Source organism: Leucoraja erinacea, chromosome 2 (assembly GCF_028641065.1).
Source record: "Leucoraja erinacea ecotype New England chromosome 2, Leri_hhj_1, whole genome shotgun sequence".
NCBI lineage: Eukaryota > Metazoa > Chordata > Chondrichthyes > Rajiformes > Rajidae > Leucoraja > Leucoraja erinaceus.
The window spans coordinates 108,118,889-108,138,571 of NC_073378.1; the positions used below are offsets into that span (position 1 = coordinate 108,118,889).

At 40.8% G+C, this 19,683-nt stretch overlaps 1 protein-coding gene across 1 annotated transcript in view; it reads left to right on the forward strand.

The window, feature by feature from the left end:
• nfx1 (nuclear transcription factor, X-box binding 1) overlaps window positions 1-19,683 on the forward strand; it is a 53,431-nt gene that overhangs the window by 8,645 nt on the left and 25,103 nt on the right. Inside the window, 5 exon segments of the mRNA XM_055649960.1 lie at window positions 893-998; window positions 4,083-4,154; window positions 5,545-5,684; window positions 8,573-8,672; window positions 17,740-17,957. Of these exon segments, the coding sequence (XP_055505935.1) occupies window positions 893-998; window positions 4,083-4,154; window positions 5,545-5,684; window positions 8,573-8,672; window positions 17,740-17,957 (636 nt within the window).

The window sequence follows — 19,683 nt, forward strand, 5'->3', positions numbered from 1 at the left end:
ATCAGTAAAACACCCCACTCACAGATACCTTTTGACACTTACCTCCAAGTCAATTTTTAATCCAATTAGCTGGCTCACCTTAGATTCCATGCGCTCTAACCTTCTAGATAGGCGTGCCACGGAGGCCTTTGCTAAAGGCCATATAGACAGTCTTCTGCTTCGCCCTCATCATTTTCTTTGACCTCTCAGAAAAAACTCTTTCTGATTTGTGAGACGCGATTTCCCGCAGACAAAGCCATGCTGATTATCCCCAATCAATCTGTGCCCATCCAAATGCTGGTAGATCCTGTGCCTAAGAATCCCCTCCAACAGCTTACCCACCACTGACATTAGTCTCACCACCTGTAGTTCCCTGGCTTGTTCTTACTGCCTTTCTTGAAAAGTGGTACATCAGCTGCCCCAACCCAAACTTCTGGAACTTTTACCTGTGGTGAAATATGATGCAAATATCTCTGCAAGTGCCTCTACAATTTCCGCCCTAGCTTCCCACAAAGTCTGAGGATGCACTGGTCAGACCCTGGGGATTTATCCACATTACTATGTGTTTCAAAACCACCAATGCCTCCTCTTATTTTTAGTGCATTTATTTGTATAGTATATCCCAAGATTTCTCCTTTATCAGTTCTTATCAGCAGCTTTTCAGAGTTCAACTGTATTCTTATGTTCAAAGATATAGCATATTATTAATCAGTATACTCCTTTTAAATCCAGAGAATACATTTCCTCATATTTAATTCTCTTGGTAAACCACCTTGTAATGAGTTGTACTTGTAATGTAAAAGTACTTCTGAGATATGCTGTTTAGATTTTCTCCAGATGTTTTCGCAGTGCTTTTATTTTTAAGGACTCACAACTGAGGCTTAGATTATGTTCCATTTGTGTTCTATGTAAGGCAAGGTGAACAATCCGGAGTGGAACAGAAATGAAATACCTCACAGCTGTGGAGAGCTCTGTGGAAAAAAACGAGCTGGAAGTGATTGTCCTCATTCATGTAACATGTAAGCAAAACAAATATAAAACACATGCATTCCCAGGGTTTGTATTGTTACTGTACTTTGCATTTGATACACTGCTTGTCTTTTTTACATTTCCTTTGGGCAAGCTTTTTTTTTAAATTGTTTCTGTAAAAGAGCAAATGCATTATTTTAGTTTTCAGTATGCTATTTTCAGTTCCATTTTCACTACCTTGGGTATGAAATTAACATTGGACAATAGTCCATTTGGTTTTAGCAAATTTATTAACCGCTGATTTGGGAAAACACCCTCGCTCTATGATTGGGAGATATTTGCTAATCGGAGTAAGATTAATTATAATGTAATTTGTTTTAAAAAAGACAGTGAAAAGGAAATTCAAAAATTAACAGTTTTGCTTGATAATAAAAAGACCCTTAGTTGTGAAATATTGTTATTGAAATACTCAGTTTTTGCGATTATTTAAAATCTTTGTAATATCTTTGAACCAGGCAGTCTTTCTAAATATGGGATGTAAATTATAGGATGCAATTCAGAAAGAGAATGCAGCAACAGTTCAGATTCAGATTCAGATTCAATTTTAATTGTCATTGTCAGTGTACAGTACAGAGACAATGAAATGCATTTACTAGAATGATACTGCATTTCAAATTTATCATACAATGAAAGATTAAACGGTCAGCTCTCACTCGTAGGGTTTAAATGGAGAAGTGATTTCATTAATGGTATGAAATTGTTACGTTTCTTTAGAGAACAACCAAAGTTGCTGTTTCCTTGGGATAAAGTGACCTGAAGTAGAGGTTAATATCAAAAATGGCGTAGTGGTAGAGTTGCTAATTTACAGTGCCGGAGACCCGGGTTTGATCCTGACTAAGGGTGTGTCTGTACAGAGTTTGTACGTTCTCCCTGTGTGGTTTCCTCCTACACTCCAAAGACGAGGAGGTTTGTAGATTATTTAGCTGAGATAAAATTGTAAATTGTCCCCAGTGTGTGGGATTGTGCTTGTGTACGGGGTGATCGCTGATCGAGATTGCGAACTTGGTAGTCCTGCTTCCGTGCTGTATTTCTATAACTAAAGGAAAACTAAAAGGGGGTGCCCATTCAGTTTAGTCATGAAATTAAATTTTTTTACCATGAAGGTTTAGAATTCTCTACCCATGATAAAAATGGGGGTTTTGTTTCCGAGTGTGTGAAAAGACAGCGATAAAGAGGTTTTTGGTTATTAAGGAAATGAAGAGATGTGGGATTGATGGAGGAAAGTGACATTGAGATAATAGATTGCTGTGATATTATTGAAATAAATAGCTGGCATGAAATTCTGAATTACCTCGTCTGCCTCTATTTTCTAACCTAATACATGAAAAATATGTGGTATAATCTATCAATGGTGCCTGCTTGCACTTAGAGCTGCCATTTTTAAAATGTACTATTATTTATGCTGTTTAGAAAATATTGTCATATTTCTTTTATTATGATGGAACTTGGATCGTAATCGCAGCGTTGAAAACGTTTATTCGACTGGATTTTTTGATTAATATATACTGATTTGCAATTCAGCTATCTGTTTTGCTGCAGTCCTGCCATTTGTCGAGACTCTAAAGTAACAAAACAACAGTTTAAGTTCAAATATCACACTCAAAAGTGGAAGTAATATCACTCACTCCCACTATATTGTCATGGCTGCTCTACTTAATATACACCATTACATTCAAATAGGAAAGCAAAGTAAACAATTTTCTCCCCAGTTCAGATGCCTTTACTCTTCCAACAAAGCCCAGTCTCGCAAACGATTTTTTAAATAATTGAATACTTAATAAACAGGGTTAAATATTGATGATATTTCACACAATTAATGGACATTTGAATAATCATTTAAGACCATTAAATATTTTTTTTAATCAACAATGTAAACAAAATTCAGACGACATGATCACCAAGAACTCTGCTCGATTGTGCTTTTGCTCAAACTGGTGAATGAGGGCACCAATTGAACTTCTGAAAACTAAACTATCTTTAATAAAACTAAAAGAAAATAACATCACATAATTGATTTATGGTCTATTAACCATTCCGGTAGCTAGATTTTCACTGTGCTCACAGATTAATGGCACATTTAAATGGTCATGGGAAGAAAATCAAATTTTAGAGGAATTAATCCCTCTGAACATCCAACTTCTAGTGTAGAATGACTAAATGATCATATTATGATCCAATGAGAGTGAATTGAAATGATCTTCCCCTCTGTTCTAACAATTCTGTTGTAACAATCCATGTTGACAAAACTGCCTTAGTTCATTGTTTTTTTTTGCTTATTATTAAATTGTCCCTAGTATTATTAAAGCTTTGTGGAATTGGATAGTAACCATTAACCAACACTAACTAACTCTGTGCACACGTCCACTGATAAGGTTAATACAGCAATCTTAGAATAACTGAAAGTTTTTTTTTACCTTAGATTATATATTTATCCTAGCGTGTTTACAGTTAGAAAGCTACTAAATGTCGAGACTAACTTTAAACAAGTGAACTATACACTTGTAAGCAACTTTAAATAAAGAACCAAAACTATTTCAACTTCTCACCTTGTCTTACCTTTTTCCCCCCGTTTCCTCCTTTTGTCCATCCTCCTTTATTTATTTTAACCTTTGCTTTATTTCCAATGTACCCTGTTTCAACCAACATTGAAAGTCTTGGCCTCTGACTGAAAATCATCTCTGAAGGCTAAATGAAGCTCAGAAATCTAAACAGTGGCAGGTTTGTGTTATGTATATGTGTGTGCATTAAGATATATATATATGTTGTATAACGAGGTCCATTCTGATAAATATATGGCAAATCAGGGAAGATTTGATAACCGAGAATATGTTTAATCCACATGGCAGGATTTTAAATTCCCTTGTCAAATTTGCACCTGATCTCTGGGCTTTCATAACCCCAATAGGGACGAGCTGGTATTTTTATGTACAAATATATCGGCCACTTTCCCACCAAATAAACCAAGAGTTTACTTTTGAAACACGCACACACTAAAACAAAAGTACAGTTTAGATGAATTAAATTTCTATTTCAATTATAAGTAAAATCCTCTGAAATATAATCTATCTTTTCAGCTTGTGCCATCCTGGACCATGTCCATCCTGTCCAGCATTTGTGACAAAAGCATGTGAATGTGGCAGAACAAGGTAAGCAACTCGTTATGATGGGTTTGTATTGTTTAATCTATTTTTTTTGTACTTATCATTACTATCAAAACTACGTAGAACAATAAATTCAAACGGCCCTGTTGGCCAGTCACTGTCTGGGACTCTGTTGCGTTTTGCTACAGGCTTAACTATTTTATTCCCCTGATTGTTCTTTGTGAACAGTTAAGGGAGGGAGAGAAGGCTGAGGAGGGGGAGGGAGTGCTGGGGGATGAGGGGAAATGAGCCGCGCCTGTGCGGTTAGGGGCTATGGGTGAGTGGTGGAATATTATGTTGGGGAATGGGTTGCGTTGGGGGGTCAGGCCTCCTGTGTGACTGGGATCCCACTTAGTCTAATATATTTATAAACCAGTGCAAATTAATCCTGCATATTTATCATAGCACTTATGTTTAGTTTAGTTTATTGTTACATGTACCGAGGTACAGTGACAAGCGTTTGTTTTGTGCCAACCAGTCAGCGGAAAGACAATATATGATTACTGTCGAGCCATTTACAGTGTACAGATACATGGGCATTTTGTTCTGGTACATGAGTCCTTCAATTGCATTGGGTGTGGACTGGGAACGTGGCCAGAGGCCTTTATCGAGACGCTGCAGTCTCGATGCCTCCCGGATTGTCGCGTCGAAGCCTGGTTTGGCGCCCGGTCGTGGCCTCGCTGGTCGGAGTCCGGTCAGCGGAGCGGCCAACAGAGTCTGCGGCTGGGGCCCGGGTTGGCACCACAGAGGCGTGAAGTGGGGCGTCGTCAGTGGTGAGGCTTTGGCAGCAGTGAAGCCTCAGCGACACTGAAGCCTCGCGACGATGGGGCCTCGGCGGTGGTGAAGCCTCATGGCGGCATCGATGCCTCGCAGGTCGACCCTCGTTCGCCGGTCGATGAGAGCGTGGAAGACCACCGTGGGGGGGGGGGGGGGGGGGGGGGGGAGGGGAAGGACAATGGAGGATCCGGCAAGAGCGGACCGCCATTAGCGAGATGGGGGGAAGAACAATGGGGGACCCGGCGTGAGGGGACTGCCGTGAGGGGGGAGAAGAACAATGGACAATTTGGAAGGTCAATGGGGACTTTGGGGGGGGGGTGGGGAAACTAAAGGAGGAGCCGGTGTGCTTTGTAACTTTGTCAACGCCGTAGGTGACTGGTATTTGTATACATCGGGTATGCAAGCAAAGAATCTCACTGCCTAGTCGCATGTGACTATTAATAAAGTAGTCCTATTCCATTAGTCCATAGTTATTCTGTTGCATTAATGATATTCTTGTAGACTTCCTTAAAATAACAATTAAATGCAACTTTTTAAAATCAAAAATTTCAGTCACTAATTTGTAATGTATTAATATTCCATTATGTTTATTTTGTTTAAATGTTTCTCTTTCCAACAGTCAGTCAGTTCGCTGTGGTCAGCCTGGAACCATTCAGTGCAAAAACATATGTGGAAATCAATTGAATTGTGGAAAGCATACATGTGTTCAAGTTTGCCATACAGGAAAGTGCCAGTCATGTCCACTTACAGTTCAACAAGGTAGGTGGCCCCAGACCTTATCACTCTCAAACAATTATCAATTGGCTGCATGGTAGACTTTTAACAACTAGTTATTTAGGAATCGGCCATTGCAGTAGCGGATTGGGTCAGAGTTAGAGAAGTTTTCAAATGTTTTGTCATTCTTTCATTTTCATTAATTTAGATATTATCAGAGATTCTGAACTACTATAATAATGTATCCAAATTCTGTTTCTTTTTTTTTTGCTAGATTTCCACACCTGCCTTTGTAGATTCTAGAATGATTCTCACAAAGATAGGAATATAACAAATGTAACCCCACTGTAAAAGCAAAGGAGAGAAATAAAAATCAGGGAACTACAGTCCAGTTCGCATAATGTGAGAAACAGGATGCTAGAAGTGATAACAGACCACTTAGAAAACAAAATGCAGGCTGGTGAGACAAATGTAGATGGGCCGTCTTTGTTGACGTGGACCAGTTGGGCCTTGTTCCTTGCTGCATGACTCCATGAGTGGAAATCAGCAGATATGATGCATTTAGACTTTCAGACCTCAATAAGGTGTCATACAAAGGACAATTCTAACTCTGAGAGAGATTATCGGTGATATACACGTAAGGATTGAGAATTGTTTTATGGACAAAAAGGAGAGTAGGAACAGGCGCGTCACTTTAAAGTCAGGCGGCTGTAACATGCGGGATACAGTAGGATGCAGTTCACAATTTATGTTATTGAGTTGGATGAAGCAGCAAAAGTGTCCCAATTTCATTAATGAAAGTGGGTTATTAGAAGGAAGCAAAGAGGCCTTAAGAGAGTATAGACAGGATAAATAAATGTTTAAGTACCTTGTTACCTACTTAGTAAAATAAGTATTAATAACTGAATTGGGATTTATTAGCCATTTGCACAAATTTGGATCGTTTTTTTTTCCGAAACATTGGAGGCTGATGAACCTAATATCAAATTATAAAATGCATAGAGTGGGTAGAGAGTTGAGAGATGACTGAAAAGTAACCAAAGAGTAGGCTTGATCATGCTGATTGATTCCCTAATGGGTCTAAAGGGAAACACAGATAGCGGATATTAGTGTATCACACCTGAGACTGGACACATTTGCAATCAAATGCAGAAACCCAAGATGAGCTAAGAATCAGATGTGCATACATTTGACTATCTGCTCCAACGCCAGACTTTCAGGAATGGAGGGATGGCTTGCTGAAGTTAAGGCTGCAGAAGCACAAACCTTTGCTTTATGCAAGGTGGGGCTGGCATGTGAATGCGGTAATCCGTCACAGTAATCAAACATTTAAATCCTCATCAAAAGGAAGGATTGATTTATTTTACTTCATTTTAATGTTTTTAATTATTTTTGATGTATCACCAACCGTAGTGCCCACATGTGTGTATTTATACCCTTGCTGTTGCTAGGCTCTTATGTCATTTTGCTCAGCCCCTTCCTGATGCACAATGGATATCATTGACTTTTTCACCACCCTACACTGTTGCCTCGTCCTTTCTGTTTAACTTTCTAAATATCCTCTCACCAGAACCGCCCCTAGTTTAAAGCCTTATCCACAATCATGATCATTCTATCTAATAGCCCATTCCCAGTAAAGCCCATTCAAATTAAGCAGCTATCTCATTCCCCAATATTGGTGCCAGTGCACAATGAATTGAATCCCACATAGTCCGCACCAGTCTTTGAGCCATGCATTCAGGTTTTTAATCTTATTGAGTTTGTATCAATTTGCATTTGGCTTAGTCTAATCCAAGATCTTTACCTTTATGTTCTGCTTTTTAAATTTGGACCCAAGCTGCTTACACTACATCAGCAGAACCATCCTTTTACTCCTATCTCAGTCATTGATTTCTGGATCGAATTTCGCAAGTGGATCTTTCTTATTCCACTACAAATTTCTGACCAGTCATAAGGAGATATCATTGATTTTGGCACCATACAGGCCTTCAGCACTCATGCATAACTGCAGAGAACAGAATCTATTCCCCGAACTGTACCATGCCCTATCACTACTGTATTTCTGAACAAGTGCAAGATGCGATTCTTCTCCAGTGCTACATTCAAGATCCCCATATCTACTTCACTTACAGTCTTGCCATCTTTTTCCTTTTGACATCATTTATTTTATCACAAGGTTGTGGCTGTCTCTTGGAACAACACATCCCAGTTACTTTTCTGCTGTCCTGATGCTTTTCAGTGACCAAATGCCAGAATCTAGATAAACAACTCTGAGGCACCATTCCTCAAGCTACAGATTGGTTTCCAGGGAACTTGATGTGTAATCAGTTCTCACATATTGCAGCTACAACACATTGCTCTTCTTGTACTGTTCCATGTTATTTATTTGAGCTTTTTAAATATATAACTGTGCCTTTTTCCTTGACTGACTCAAATTCACTATTCATATATATATTATGGTTAAGTATGATGTGCTTTAGCAGAACATTGTTGCTTCTGGCTCAAATGCTAGAAACTAGGACTTACGTGGAGAAAACCAGATCGGTCCTGATAAAAGTACTTTCTTTTGGATGGATGATGTAGCATATAAAGTGGTCACCATTAATCCATAAGAAAATACGTTAGCCAGAGGGAATGTGGAATGTGGAACATTACACTGTACAGAGCAATGAAGACAAACAGCGTAAATGTACCCGAGAGAGAAATAAATAGATTAACATGCTGATGTATGTAAATGAAGACCAGTAGAAAGATGGAATGAAAACATGGGCTAAGAAGACTTGGAACACCATGGTGCTTCAATTTCTTCAAGTTCTATTCTGCATTATGAAGCTGTTGAGGTACAGTAATTCAGTAATGTTCTACTTTGCAGACTAGGGAAACAGCAGCTGAACCTGTAATGTTAAGAGTCTTGTTTGTTTGCCTCTTTCCAGCCTGCTTCTGTGAAAACATTTTTCGAGAGGTGCTTTGTGGGACTGATGAAGAATCATTCGATGGCAAAGGCTACTTTTCATGTCGGGAACCTTGTGCGAAGTAAGTAGATTGTACGTTTTTTCAATAGTGGACAATAGGTGCAGGAGTAGGCCATTCGGCCCTTCGAGCCAGTACCGCCATTCACTGTGATCATGGCTAATCAGTATCCCGTTCCTGCCTTCTCCCTATATCCCTTGACTCCGCTATCTTTAAGAGCTCTATCTAACTCTAACTTTAATAATGTAGGGGATTTGTCTGAGGCAATGCTTACAATGAATCAAGGAATGTGTTGTTTTATAATGAAGGTTTGAAAGTAGAAGTTATTCTACCACTGTAGCGAGGATTTTTCGGACTGTTTCTTCCTTCTTCAAGCTCAAGCCTAAGTATGTCCTTGTTCTTATCTTTTTCTCCCTTCTAAATAATTCTTGTTCACCTTTTCTTTATCTGACTCTTACTTGTCTGCTGCCAACTGCATCCCCTCTCTGTGTCTCTCACACCAGAGATCTGCAAATATCTAAATACCCTTTAGATATTTATGCAGCACCCTTTTGACAGCTAACCTTTTCCCAGAACATTTTCATCCCATTCAAACAGGCCCTACTACAGTTAGCAGTTTTTACTTCAGAGTGAACTGTATTCTTTGGCATAGCTATTTTAAACCTTAAGGTATTATGGTTGCTCACTACTGGGTGTTCCTGCATTGATGCTTGCTCAGTTTAGCCTGGCTCTTTTTAAAATCAAGTCTAACATTGTTACTTTCCTCATTGGGCCAAAATATTACTGCTGTGTACTCTAAAGCTTTTATACTTCCCCATACTCCTGAAAATGTGCACCTCGATATCCTTCCTGCCTGTTGCTGGTTCATAAAACTTTCCCAGTGCCATAACCTTTTCTTTTTAATTCCAAACAGATTTTCTGCATGATTTTTCCAGCACATCATCCCTTACTTTTTGACACTATAGTATTCTCCTCAATCAACATTGCCACTGTTATCTATTTTCTTCTTTTCCTATCTTGTCTGAATACTTTGCATCCAAGAATATTTAGAACCTAACTGTGCCCATTTTTACCATGTCTGTTATAGACACTGTAATTCATGCCCAAGTAGTTAATTGCACCAACCTTTTTAATATGCTTCTTGCAATTGTGTTGTCACAGCATATCTTTGACTGTCTTGTACTCTCTCTCGATCTGCTTCTACCCCAAAACCTTGTTTCTTGTTCTGCAGCATTTTGTTGCTCTTGATTTATACTTTTTTTGCTGACTTCCTCTGCCCCATCTCCTGTCATGTTAGTTTAAATCTACTTCGTGGTGCCAATGAACCTTCCTCCATGGGCAGTAATCCCAGCTCCATTAGATCCGTACTGCTCTTGCCTACCCGAGAACATGGCATCTTTGAAATCCTAAGTTCTCCCTCATACTATCCCTCATCTATCTGTATTTTGTTTTTATTGCTCTGCACACTCGCATGTTTGATACCAACGTGGATTACAATTTATTGCTGTTTACTCTCCAACTCCAGGATTTTCTGCAATTGCATTGTAAAATTCTTTGAACCTGGTGCTAAGGAAGCAATATGCCATCATAAATTATTTCTGCAACCACATAAACTCCGTGTAATGCACTTCGTTCGGTCTACATTAATCAGTAATCCAAACTACATAGGGTTTGAAATCAAGGTGCTCTCAGGATTCGTATCCCCTTACGCAGTATCAAAATGTCACACTCCATCTCACTTACATTCTTGAAAAATACTCAACCTCATGGAGGTACAGTAGTGACTCCAGCTGTTGCTCAGTCTCAGCATAAGCTCTTCCAGCTGAAGTTTTTCCCAGCAATCAAATATTATCAAACTAATTCAATAAATAAAGGATATTCTTAAAATATTAATTGATTATACATGCATGAATCTTGAGCAAAACACAAAGAGCTGGAGTAACTCAACTAGCCAGGCAACATCCGTGGTGGGAATGGACAGGCGACATTTCGGGTTGGGTCTGAACAAGAGTCCAGACCCGAAACATCATCTGTCCATTCCCTCCACAGATGCTATGTGACCTGCTGAGTTACCCCAGAACATTATATGTTAGTTACTATTTGATTATCATGTGTTGTAATCAAATTATCTTGTGTAACAATTATTTTTTCAATTCTCCATCTCCTTACTTAAACCAAATTCCTATTTAACCACCAGATCTCTGTTTCTTGCTCTCCTATATTAGCCCTTGAACCTAACTGGAAAAAGTTGGAAATCATATCAATTTTAGGTTGCAGTGAAGAGGAACGGGTGAAAAGAACAAATTAATATCTATAATAAGCTGCATAGTTAAATGTCTTTCTTAAGGAAAGAATTGTGACTTCTAAAATTAGTTTTGGTTAACACTCAGCTAAAACAAAAAGGGTAAAATGAAGCCATTGTGGGTGATAAAGTTTTAATAAAAGACACAGACATTCTGTTCAGCTTCACTATTCATCAGCACCAACTCGGGTTTAGGTTTATTAATATCACATGCACCAAAGTACAGTGGAAATCTTGTTTTACATTCTATCCAAACAGATCATATAATACTATATATAAATAGAATCGTCATACTCAAGTATAATAGATGGAACAAGGGGAAGATAAGTTCTCGGCATTGTAGTGCATCAGTTCCATAGACAAAGTCCAATGTCCGCAATGGGGTAGATATGAATCGGACAGTACCCTAGCTTATGGAAGGACCGTTCAGAAGCCTGATAACAGAGGGGAAGAAGCTGTTCTTGAGTCTGGTGATGTGCGCTTTCAAGTTTCTGTATCATCTGTAGGATGGGAGTAGTGAGAAGAAGGAATAATTAGGGTGGAGAAGGGTATCGACCTGAAGCGTCACCCATTCCTTCTCTCCAGAGATGCTGCCTGACCCACTGAGTTACTCCAGCATTTTGTGTCTACCTTGGGTAGGACAAGTCTTTGATTATGTTTGGTTGCTGTTCCAAAGTAGTGTGAAGTATAGATGGAGTCAATGGTGGGAAGTCAGGTCTGTGATGGAATCTACAACTACAGTGTTGATTCCAATTACAATTTTGTGAGGTCTTGGGCAGTTCCCCAACCAGGGTGTTATGCAACCTGACAAGTATGTTTTCTGTGGTGCTTCTGTAGAAGTTTGTAAGATTCATTGGAGACATGCGTTATATAGACAGAAAATGCTGCAGTAATTCAGTGGGTACAGGCAAGGTCTGTGGATAGAAGGAATGGGTGTCTTTCTGGGTCGAGACCCTGTTTCAGACCATCTGAAGTCTTCTGTCAGGTCTGAATAAGGGCCTCGACCTGTAACGTAACCCATTCCTTCTATCCAGAGAAGCTACCTGTTCCGCTGAGTTACTCCAGTGTTTTGTGTCTACCCATCTATCATCCCTGGAGAACATGGATAGTTTGCATAACTCTTCTTCAGACTGGAGGGGGGGGGGGTGTGAATAAGAAAGCTGAGAGAGAGGAGGGGCAGGACAGAGCATGGCTGGTAATAGGTGAACACAGGGTGGTCCATGACAGTTCGTTGGTGATATTAGCAGCAAGGAACATGAAGCTCTCAACCATTTTTGCATCGGCACCATTTATGCTGATTGGAGCATGTACTCCACCACACTTCCTAAGGTCGATAACTAGCTCAATTTTTCTGACATTGAAGGAGGGTGTTGTTCTGGAATCATGTTATTAAGTTCTCTAACTCCTTCCTATACTCGGTCACATCATTGTTCATAATTCGACCCACCACAGTGATGTCTTCTGCAAACGTCTGGATGGCGTTAGCACCGATTTTGGCCGCACAGTCATGTGTGTATAGGGAGCATGGTGGGGGATTGAGAACGCATCCTTATGGGGTATTATTGTGGAGAAGGTGTTGTCACCTATCCTTACTGATTGTGGTCGGTGGATCAGAAAGTTGATCCAATGTCAACGGGGGTGGTGGGGGGGGGGGGGGGGGGGGGGGGACGGGCGGTGCTGATTCCTAAATCCAGGAGTATGGTAATGAGTTTGGTTGGGATTATGGTGTTGAGGGCGGAACTTTAGTCGATAAATGGGAGTCTAGCGTAAGAGTCTTTGTTGATTAGGTGTTCCAAAGATGAGCCTAGGGCTATGGAGATGGCATTCACTGTGGTCCTGTTGTGATGGCAAGCAAATCGCAGTGGATTAAGGCTGGCTGTGAGGCTGGAGTTAATGCGCACACTCACCAGACTCAACACTCCTCATGATGGTGGATGTTGGAGCTACTGGGCAGTCATCATTTAACACCTTATTTTGCTTTGTAGCCCATTATGGCGTACAAACCTTGCCATAATCTAGGGGTATCTGTGTCTTTTCCTCCAGACTCCAGCTTGGTTTAGAATTCCTCTGCATCCTTAATAGCTCCCCAAAGGTAACAGATAGATTTTTTGTATCCCTCGGGATCATTTGATTTGAATGGTGCAGATTTGAACTTCGCCTGTGAGTGGACCTCAAGTTTCATGTATGTTTTTCAGTTGGGGAGCACACGTATCTTCCTCTTAGGTATGCAGTGCTGATGAAGTGTGAGACCAATGGCAAATTCATCTAGGTTAGCTGCTGAATCCTTGAATACGGACCAGTCCACCAACTCAAACCATTTGTCATTTGGTTTGTCGGACCAGCACTGCTCAACTTTCTGTACCCAATCCTCCCACTTCAGTTTCTACTGGTAAACAAGGAGTCGAAGCACTGTCAGGTGATCAGATTTACGCAGTCTGGGAATGGCATATTATGCATTGATAACATTAATAATAATAATAATACATTTTATTTATGGGCACCTTTCACGAGTCTCAAGGACACCTTACAAAAATTTAGCAGGTAGAGGAAAAACATGTAAGGGGAATGAAATAAATTGTAGAGACATGACTAGTACACAAAGTAAAGACAGAATTCAATACAATACACAGTATGAGGCAATTAATGCACAGATGAAAAGGGACGGCACGTGGGGCTAAGGATAGGCAGAGGTGAAGAGATGGGTCTTGAGGCGGGACTGGAAGATGGTGAGGGCCACGGAATTGCGGATCAGTTGGGGGAGGGAGTTCCAGAGCCTGGGAGCTGCCCTGGAGAAGGCTCTGTCCCCAAAACTGCGGAGGTTGGACTTGTGGATGGAGAGGAGACCAGCTGATGTGGATTTTTTTATATGTATATATTTTTACCTTTTCTTATATATTTAAAATTGCTCTTGTGAATCGCACCGTGGGATTGACTTTTAAATTTTGTTGTACCATGTGCAATGACAATAAAGAGATTCATTCATTCATATGGAGGAGAGGTAGGCAGATTTTGCAGCAATGAGAGCATCTTTGTAGTCAGTGAGGTGGAGTTTGTAAGCTTCAAGGTGGACTGTGAGAGATGATTTCTTTGTAAGTCGTTCGAATTGGCGACCAGTCTGTTTCAGTTTACGAAGTGCAGGTGTGTACCAGGGTGAAGGTGTGTTGAAAGTTACGGTTCTTGTTTTGAGGGGGGCCAGAGTGTTGAGGGAGGTAGACAAGGTGGAGTTGAGATGGTTTGTGAGATCATCAGGTGAGATGGGGGTTGAGTCCAGGGGGAGAGTGGTGGAGAGCAGGTCAGAGAGATGGTGGGGATCAATGGATTTTAGATTACGGAAGATGATTTCTCGGAGGAAGCGGGGGCGAGGTGTCGGAGAAGGGATGGTGAACCGTATAAGCTTATGATCAGAGAGGGAGAAGAGGCAAGGATGGAGGTCGAGCACCGGTTGATTTGTGGAGTAGACCAGGTCAAGGATGTGACCTTCGTCATGGGTGGGAAAGGTGACGTGCTGAGTGAGAGAGAAGTTGTCCAGTAAAAAGGCGAATTCAGAAGCGAGCTTGCAGGTGGTGGAGTCCATGTGAATATTTAAGTCACCAAGTAGCAGCAGACGTGGGGAGAGGGATGAGGCAAGTGTGGGGAGTTCAGTGAAGTCAGATAGGAAGGAGGGGTTTGGTTTAGGTGGCCGGTAAATGAGGATGACTGTCATGGAGGAAAGGGCTTTGAAGGCGAGGAATTCAAATGATGCTACTTGGTGAGTTCTGTGATCCGGAAGTTCTGATTGAAAATAACGGCGAGGCCACCTCCATGGTGGGAGGGGCGGGGTTTGGAGATGTAGTTAAAACCAGGGGGGGATGTTTGATTGAGGGAGATGAAACATAGAAACATAGAACATAGAAATTAGGTGCAGGAGTAGGCCATTTGGCCCTTCGAGCCTGCACCGCCATTCAATGTGATCATGGCTGATCATCCAACTCAGTATCCCGTACCTGCCTTCTCTCCATACCCCCTGATCCCCTTAGCCACAAGGGCCACATCTAACTCCCTCTTAAATATAGCCAATGAACTGGCCTCAACTACCCTCTGTGGCAGAGAGTTCCAGAGATTCACCACTCTCTGTGAAAAAAGTTCTTCTCATCTCGGTTTTAAAGGATTTCCCCCTTATCCTTAAGCTGTGACCCCTTGTCCTGGACTTCCCTAACATCTAACATCTTAAGCTGTGACCCCTTGTCCTGGACTTCCCTAACATCGGGAACAATCTTCCTGCATCTAGCCTGTCCAACCCCTTAAGAATTTTGTAAGTTTCTGTAAGATCCCCTCTCAATCTTCTAAATTCTAGAGAGTATAAACCAAGTCTATCCAGTCTTTCTTCATAAGACAGTCCTGCCATCCCAGGAATCAGTCTGGTGAACCGTCTCTGCACTCCCTCTATGGCAATAATGTCCTTCCTCAGATTTGGAGACCAAAACTGTACGCAATACTCCAGGTGTGGTCTCACCAAGACCCTGTACAACTGCAGTAGTACCTCCCTGCTCCTATACTCAAATCCTTTTGCAATGAAAGCTAACATACCATTCGCTTTCTTTACTGCCTGCTGCACCTGCATGCCTACCTTCAATGACTGGTGTACCATGACACCTAGGTCTCGCTGCATCTCCCCTTTTCCCAATCGGCCACCATTTAGATAATAGTCTGCTTTCCCATTTTTGCCACCAAAATGGATAACCTCACATTTATCTACATTATACTGCATCTGCCAAACATTTGCCCACTCACCCAGCCTATCCAAGTCACCTTGCAGTCTCCTAGCATCCTCCTCACAGCTAACATTGCCCCCCAGCTTAGTGTCATCTGCAAACTTGGAGATATTGCCTTCAATTCCCTCATCCAGATCATTAATATATATTGTAAATAGCTGGGGTCCCAGCACTGAGCCTTGCGGTACCCCACTAGTCACTGCCTGCCATTGTGAAAAGGACCCGTTTACTCCTACTCTTTGCTTCCTGTTTGCCAGCCAGTTCTCTATCCACATCAATACTGAACCCCCAATGCCTTGTGCTTTAAATTTGTATACTAATCTCTTATGTGGGACCTTGTCGAAAGCCTTCTGGAAGTCCAGATAATCCACATCCACTGGTTCTCCCCTATCCACGCTACTAGTTACATACTCGAAAAATTCTATAAGATTCGTCAGACAAGATTTACCTTTCGTAAATCCATGCTAACTTTGTCCAATGATTTCACCACTTTCCAAATGTGCTGCTATCCCATCTTTAATAATTGACTCTAGCAGTTTCCCCACTACCGATGTTAGACTAACTGGTCTGTAATTTCCCATTTTCTCTCTCCCTCCTTTCTTAAAAAGTGGGGTTATGTTTGCTACCCGCCAATCTTCAGGAACTACTCCAGAATCTAAAGAGTTTTGAAAGATTATTACTAATGCATCCACTATTTCTGGAGCTACTTCCTTAAGTACTCTGGGATGCAGCCTATCTGGCCCTGGGGATTTATCGGCCTTTAATCCATTCAATTTACCCAACACCACTTCCCGGCTAACCTGGATTTCACTCAATTCCTCCAACTCCTTTGACCCGCGGTCCCCTGCGAGTTCCGGCAAATTATTTATGTCTTCCTTAGTGAAGACGGAACCAAAGTAGTTATTCAATTGGTCCGCCATATCCTTGTTCCCCATGATCAACTCACCTGTTTCTGACTGCAAGGGACCTACATTTGTTTTAACTAATCTTTTTCATTTCACATATCTATAAAAACTTTTGCAGTCAGTTTTTATGTTCCCTGCCAGTTTTCTTTCATAATCTATTTCCCTTTCCTAATTAAGCCCTTTGTCCTCCTCTGCTGGTCTTTGAATTTCTCCCAGTCCTCCGGTACGCTGCTTTTTCTGGCTAATTTGTACGCATCATCCTTCGCTTTGATACTATCCCTGATTTCCCTTGTTATCCACGGATGTACTACCTTCCCTGATTTATTCTTTTGCCAAACTGGTATGAACAATTTTTGTAGTTCATCCATGCAGCCTTTAAATGTCTTCCATTGCATATCCACCGTCAACCCTTTTAGAATTAATTGCCAGTCAATCTTGGCCAATTCACGTCTCATACCCTCAAAGTTACCTTTCTTTAAGTTCAGAACCATTGTTTCTGAATTAACAATGTCACTCTCCATCCTAATGAAGAACTCAACCATATTATGGTCACTCTTGCCCAAGGGGGCACGGCACGTACAACAAGATTGCTAACTAACCCTTCCTCATTACTCAATACCCAGTCTAAAATAGCCTGCTCTCTCGTTGGTTCCTCTACATGTTGATTTAGATAACCATCCCACATACATTCCAAGAAGTCATTGGGTTGTTGCCAGGTCTCAGTGAGCTTTGATTTTGGTGATTAGTGCCATTTGCACATCTTCGTCATTGTTATTACTCTTGAGATGAAAAACATTCCAATGTAATTTTTCACAATTATTTTATGTCTTCACAATTTTGTGAAATGTTATCTACCAAGTTTACTTGCATGTGCCATGTTGTTATTAGAAAAGGTGATTAGATTAATGATTTGAAAAGTTTTCAGTTTGTCACACTTTATTACCACAAATGCAGGTTTCATGCACTAATCCTACAGATTATGTGCTGAAGGTTTTACATTTCTATTGTTCTAATTTAAGTTCATAATTTATGTGGCCTATCATTGTGATTATCAGTATTGAAGAAAGTATCAGACTGGTATATTCCGTTAACATGACTGTTGCAATTCTTGCACCCCCCCCTATTTTACCTTGAAACATTTTCATGGATTCTAAACATGTTCACTTTCTTAGGATGCTCACCTGTGGAAACCATAATTGTCTCCAGCTCTGCCATCCATCTGCATGTCAGCTCTGTCCTCGCTTGCCAAACCAGGTGCACAGTTGTCCTTGTGGGCAAACCCCTTTGTCCAAGCTTTTAGAACTTGGTTACCCTGAACGTAGGAACTGCATCGAACTAATGCCATCATGTGGGAAGACTTGTTGCAAACCCCTGCCCTGCCGTTCTGATGGTGAGGAGAATAGATTTTTTTTTAGTTATGTTCTACTGCATTTCGTTGTCTCTGTACTATACACTGACAATGACAATTAAAGTTGAATCTAAATCTGAAATATATTTAAAATACGATTTCAATCTTAATTATTAAAGTTTATTAATTAAAGATTTTTTACTTTCACCTTTTCACGATTCAATATCTTGACAAATCTATGTACAGTTTACTCTCAGCCATCTGGCTTCCATAGGAATAGGGTTGTGCTGGTAGCCTGAATACTGCAATTCTGTATTTTAATCCTATACAGGGTTAATGTAAATAGACAATAGGTGCAGAGGTAGGCCATTCGGCCCTTCGAGCCAGCACCGCCATTCAATGTGATCATGGCTGATCATCCCCAATCAGTTCCCCGTTCCTGCCTCCCCCCCCCTTATCCCCTGACTCCGCTATCTTTAAGAGCCCTATCTAGCTCTCTTGAAAGTATCCAGAGAACCGACCTCCACCGTCCTTTGAGGCAGAGAATTCCACAGACTTACAACTCTCTGTGAGAAAAAGTGTTTCCTCGTCTCCGTTCTAAATGGCTTGCTCCTTATTCTTAAACTGTGGCCCCTGGTTCTGGATTCCCCCAACATGGGGAACATGTTTCCTACCTCTAGCGTGTCCAAACCTTTAACAATCTTATATGTTTCAATAAGATCCCCTCTCAACCTTCTAACTCCAGCGTGTACAAGCCCAGCTGTTCCATTCTCTCCGAATATTACAAAAATACAACAAAAATAAATCAAATGAATGACTATACCCACCATCACATGCCAAATTTTTAAAGAGGATGTTTCTGCTAACAAGCCTACAACTCCATTGTCCTTCTGTACAAAACATAAATGAACTAAAAATGTATTTTCACACTTTTATATAACAGATGAAATAAAATACACAGTTATTATGGTTTATGCAGAGCCTACCTTGGGCTAGGCTACCATTTAAACTATAATCACTTAACCCTGAACATCAAAAGGGCAGACTACCACTGAAAGTATAATCACTTATTCCTGAACAAAAGGGCAGTATAATTTATTAGCCAATTCAGGTGCTCATTAGAAGCAGTCATCCAAGTAAATGTGGCCAAATTGGAAACAAATTGGGAACTTTCTACACATTGACAGGATCTGATGCAGTTCATTAACAGTCTTAAGCAAATATTATTTTGAATATATTTGGCATATGGCAGTTGCATTCTATGACATTCAGAAAATGAAGGGTCTGCTTCTCGGCTACAAGGAGTTGTGACTTGGTGACTACCCTCAGACTAATTTTCCCTTCATCGTAGCGAAGATATATCAGCCTTGTGCTGAAAAGATCAATCTGGGAGATCAGAACTAGCATACCATCATTCGATTTAACCATATAACAATTACAGCACGGAAACAGGCCATCTCGGCCCTACAAGTCTGTGTCGAACATCTCTTTTCCCTTAGTCCCACCTGTCTGCACTCATACCATAACCCTCCATTCCCTTCTCATCCATATGCCTATCCAATTTATTTTTAAATGATACCAAAGAACCTGCCTCCACCACTTCCACTGGAAGCTCATTCAACACCGCTACCACTCTGAGTAAAGAAGTTCCCCCTCATGTTACCCCTAAACTTCTGTCCCTTAATTCTGAAGTCATGTCCTCTTGTTTGAATCTTCCCTATTCTCAAAGGGAAAAGCTGATCCACATCAACTCTGTCTATTCCTCTCA